This window comes from Gossypium raimondii, chromosome 3, assembly GCF_025698545.1.
Source record: "Gossypium raimondii isolate GPD5lz chromosome 3, ASM2569854v1, whole genome shotgun sequence".
Taxonomy (NCBI): domain Eukaryota; kingdom Viridiplantae; phylum Streptophyta; class Magnoliopsida; order Malvales; family Malvaceae; genus Gossypium; species Gossypium raimondii.
In genome coordinates, this window is record NC_068567.1 from 33,786,323 (window position 1) to 33,791,167 (window position 4,845).

Sequence of the window (4,845 nt, forward strand, 5' to 3'; positions counted from 1 at the left end):
GCCTATTTATAGGCTAAATTAGTAAGTCAAATAAACTATACTAATAAATGTTAAATATATTATACTAATAAATACTAAATCTTCTAAAAAGAAAATATATTTTTGTTTAACTTGACTTGCAAGCAATATCTTAGAATTTGGGTCACACAACTCTAACAATCTCCACCTTGACACGAATTCTTTCAACGCCATCTTTGCCAAAACCCGCACGGGCCTATCTTGAACTATGCAGGGAATTAACTGAGTCAAATCTATGCTTAGAAGCTGGAAAACTTCTAGCCTTCGACTTATGCACTGCCAAATCAAAACTAACCAGGGTCTGATTTTCACGAATACAGTGCCCTAACTTTTCAAAACCTGCATCCAAAAGAGAACCTCTCTTCAACGAAACGGTCATACCTTTTTCCCTCCTATGACCAAGTTGCCTCCGCTCCAAATGAGTTGACTTTGACTCCGTAACGGACGAAGGACGTCCAATTTCACCGGTCACTGTAGAACCTTCCAGAATATAAAGACTGCCAGTTCTTTTACCTTTTAACATAACGAGAGCTCCATGATATACTTTAATGTCGCTCGACTCGATGTTGATTTTGCATCCTTTCAAGTCTAAAATACTCAAGGAGATGAGATTCTTTCATAAATCAGGTACATACCTGACATCTGAGAGTGTCCTAATCGTCTCGTCGTGTATCCTAATTTTAACAGTACCAATACCGATTATCTTACTAGATGAATCGTTTCCCATGTGCACAACTCCACCTTCAACTGAACTGTATGTGGAGAACCATTCTCTATTGGGACACATGTGGAAAGAACATCCTGAATCTAGGATCCACTCAAACGTAAGCTTGGAGTTATCGCTCGTTGACACTAACAAGAAATCATCACCACCTTCATCGACCAAATTAGCACCAACTACATCTTCATCGTTACTCTCAGCAGCTCTTTTATTTCGTAGTTTATAACAATCTGCTTTGACATGACCTAACTTTTTACAATAGCGACACCTTTTGTCTCGTTTCTTTAATGCTACCAAAACGGAAGCTTGCCTATCTGCTTTGCTATTCAAACCAAACTCATTGTCGAGTTTGTCTCTACTCAACAAATGACCCTTCACATCTTCGAACGAGAGTTTGTCTCGTCCATAAATCAAGGTCTCCCTGAAAGACTTGTATGAAGAGGGTAAAGAGCACAATAATAGCATAGCTTGATCTTCATCGTCAATATGAACCTCAACGTCCTTTAAATCATTTAAAAGAGTAATGAATTGACTGATGTGATCTCTAAGAAGCTCACCTTCGTTCATGCGAAACGTAAATAGACGTTGTTTCAACACTAAACGGTTAGCCAGAGACTTAGTCGCATAAAGAGTTTCTAACCTTTTCCACAAGGCGAATGATGTCTTCTCCATCAATACCTCCTGTAATACTATATTCGCGAGGCACAACTGGATTGCAGACAAGGCCTTTTCATCAAGCTCTTCCCATTCTGTTTGATTTAGATTTTCAGGCTTTTTCCCTGTAACAACTTTTTTCAAGCCGTTTTGAACTAGAATTGCCATCATCTGAACTTGCCACAGATTGAAATTTATCTCACCATCGAACTTCTTATTTCAAACCTTGTTGCTGCCATATCTGAACGGGCTGATTTATGAAAATTGAACTAGCTCTGATACCACTTGTTAGGATCGTCCCGATTAAGCAACAAACAAGTAAAAATAGCAGAAGAAATTGAGAAGATGAACATACAAATTTAACATGGAAAAACCCCTCCAAAGAGGATAAAAAACCACGTGCAAAGATAATTTTACTATAATGGCTAAAGAATGAAGAGTACAAACGATGGAGATAAAACTAAACCTCGAAAACCCGAAAAAACAAAGAACCCTCAAAACGTAAACATAAAATCATCTGAATGTGTTATGAGTTCTAATCTAATGAATAATTTTCTAATATTGTAAAAGAGCCTATTTATAGGCTGAATTAGTAAGTCAAATAAACTATACTAATAAATGTTAAATATATTGTACTAATAAATACTAAATCTTCTAGAAAGAAAATATATTTTTATTTAACTTGACTTGCAAGCAATCTCTTAGAATTTGGGTCACACAACTCTAACAATATATTATTATATTATCATTAAAGTTTAATTTTATATATTTATTATACACTTATAATTATAGCATTAAAATATTTTAAATTAAATTAATATTTTAAAAAATTATTTCACTTTATAATTTAATATAAAATTATTATTAATTATTTTCCCAATTAATAAAAAATAGTACAAACATGCAATACTTAGGAATAAATTTTCAAAAAAAATCATGGTTTATCATTTATTTATATTTTAATTTTATTTTTAAGTAATATCATAAAATTATAGTCTACTATGATTGTTTAGTTGTAAAGTCGGGCTTTGAGTCAGATTTATCTTGGGCTTGGATTTTGTCGGGTTCCAACTTTCTCGAGCTCGAATTTTTTCTTACTTTTTGGGACTCGGATAAGCATGGGCGGGCTTTCGGACTCGAGCCTATTTTGCCAACTCTAATAATTTTTAAATCTTTTATAATTTGAAAAAAAAATTGTGATTTTTTTTGTTTTTGTAATATTCTAAGTTTTAAGCCTTTGGGGGGTTTTAGATTTTTTTTTTAAATTTTTATGAATATTTTAAAAATAAGTGAAATTATTACTTTTTCTTAACACGTGACAACATATCATTATACTTAACATTTACTGTAAGAGAAATTTAAATTGAGATAACCGAGTATACAAAATGGAGACCACACTTATAAAAGTTTGTACAATATTTTAGCTAAAAGAAGTATTAAGCAAAAATTTGAAATACTAACTTTTCTACAAAAAGAATCGTATGCTAATGATGAGAAAAAACAGTACTTTTATTTATGCAGACAGTAATTATAGATGCTACAGCCTACAGTGTTGGTCTTGGTTAAGCTAAAAGTAGAAGAAGCATCATTTATCTAAGTGAGAGACATCAATTTGATGCTCTTCACCATCATATTTATTTGAGCCATAAATAAATAAAAATGAAAGAAAAATATATGTTGTTGCTGGCCTCAACTCAAAGTCAAAGATATATCAAGTGTTGTTGGCATCGGAGAGAAATCATTCATCGGAAGAAGAAACCTTTGTTTGTGGCGTCGGTGGGGGGTCGGCGGGGGAAGGAAAATATTGAAAGAATAGCCATGCATAAGAATGCACCTGCTAGAAGAGCCGTCGCCACATATCCCTTGTTAAAGAAACCTTCCAAGGGAGTATCCTTGAAATCTTCCCCGAATAATTCGAAGAAATAACCATAAGCTACTTTCAGATCCGCAGTGTCCAAAAAACCGGCACCAACACCCGATGCCAAAACAAAGGCAACCACCTGTCGTAGTAATGACATATAATTAGCATTTAGCAATGTTGGTGACTAAAAGGAGGAAATTTAATAATGTAAATGGCGGATACCTTGTCTCCATAAAAGTACAAGGCAGGCAAGAAAGGACCACGAACGAGCTTCTTTCCGGTACAAGCACGGTACATTGTAAAGGGTAACAGCAATAGGCAATAGGCTGCTGCAACAGCAGCGGTGGCGAAAACATACTTGTAACCAATGACATCCCTGAATGTTACATTGGAATCTCCACCGTTGGGAGCCTTGTCTAGTATGAGAACCACTATACAGCCAGCTGCAAATAAAATAGTGAAAAGTCTAAGCACAAGGCTAGCAATTGCCATACCCTTCTTGGATGCCATATATCAACCACTTAATTATTTAACACTAATTCCTCTTCCCCGATTTTATTCTATATCTGAAATGAATCCTGATTATAAGTGATATGTATAGGGTGGGGGGGGGGGTATAGAAAACAAAAAGGCTTCTTATTTTCTTGGTTGTATCAATATATATGTTTGTATTTTTGGTTAAATTATTTAAAGTGCAGTGCAGGCCTCTCGATGTACAAGTCCGTTTGTGTGTACTGAGTCTTGAATGCAGGTTGGGTCTTTCGATGTTTCCAAGTTAATCCTTGTTCACTTCAACGGCGCAACGTTGTAAATGATTTTTGGACTATGTATTCCAACCTAACAAGTCTAATTGAGTTTCACGTCAAACACCATCTCAACATCAGTGAAGAAGGTAGAAATTATGTGCTAAAAGCTAAAAAAAATTTGTATTAAAATAATTTAAATTTAAATTTTTAATTTTTTAAGAGGAGTCAAAATTGTATTTTTATTAAAAAATGGTTAAAAGTTCTTAATGGAATTATTTACATTTGAGAGGCACTAAAATTCTAATTATACTATTCAACCAAGGGTCCCTCTATCCAGTGTATAATTATAAAACATTTGTATTCAAGTACATGAACTAAAACGATCAAATTGGAGAAGAATTAAATTCATAACTTGCACATAGTGTGACACCAATAATAGAATTTGACCTAATAAATTTAATTGTTACCATTGGATCAAAACTAAATTTTAAATTTTAAAAATATAAAAAGTAAAATTAATCAAATCAGAATTTAAAGACTAAACTTATAATACAAAAATTAATAGCAAATCTATTTAAGCATCGTTGGAATATCGTTTGGGTCACTGAAATTAATTCAGTTATCAAACCATTAATGTTAAAAATTATAGATAAAAAGATTATGCCACACGCCCTTTCACCTCTCGCTACTTTTAATGTTGATAGTAAAGTTTGGATGCAAAATATCTTTCTGATTTTAGTCGAGCAGTTCGATTTTGATTTTACTATTAATATGTCATAAAAAAAATAGTATACATATTAATTAATATTTTTTATAGTGCAATTCACGAATTATTAGTATGTGAA

At 33.1% G+C, this 4,845-nt stretch overlaps 1 protein-coding gene across 1 annotated transcript; it reads right to left on the reverse strand.

The window, feature by feature from the left end:
* Positions 1 to 3,135: 3,135 nt before the first annotated feature.
* LOC105794115 (CASP-like protein 4D1) lies at positions 3,136 to 3,764 on the reverse strand. Its single transcript, XM_012623109.2, has 2 exons — positions 3,477 to 3,764; positions 3,136 to 3,393 (listed from the first exon to the last, which is right to left on the reverse strand). The coding sequence occupies exons 1-2, from the start codon at positions 3,762 to 3,764 to the stop codon at positions 3,136 to 3,138; spliced, it is 546 nt and encodes a 181-aa protein (XP_012478563.1).
* Between the last annotated feature and the right edge of the window lie 1,081 nt (positions 3,765 to 4,845).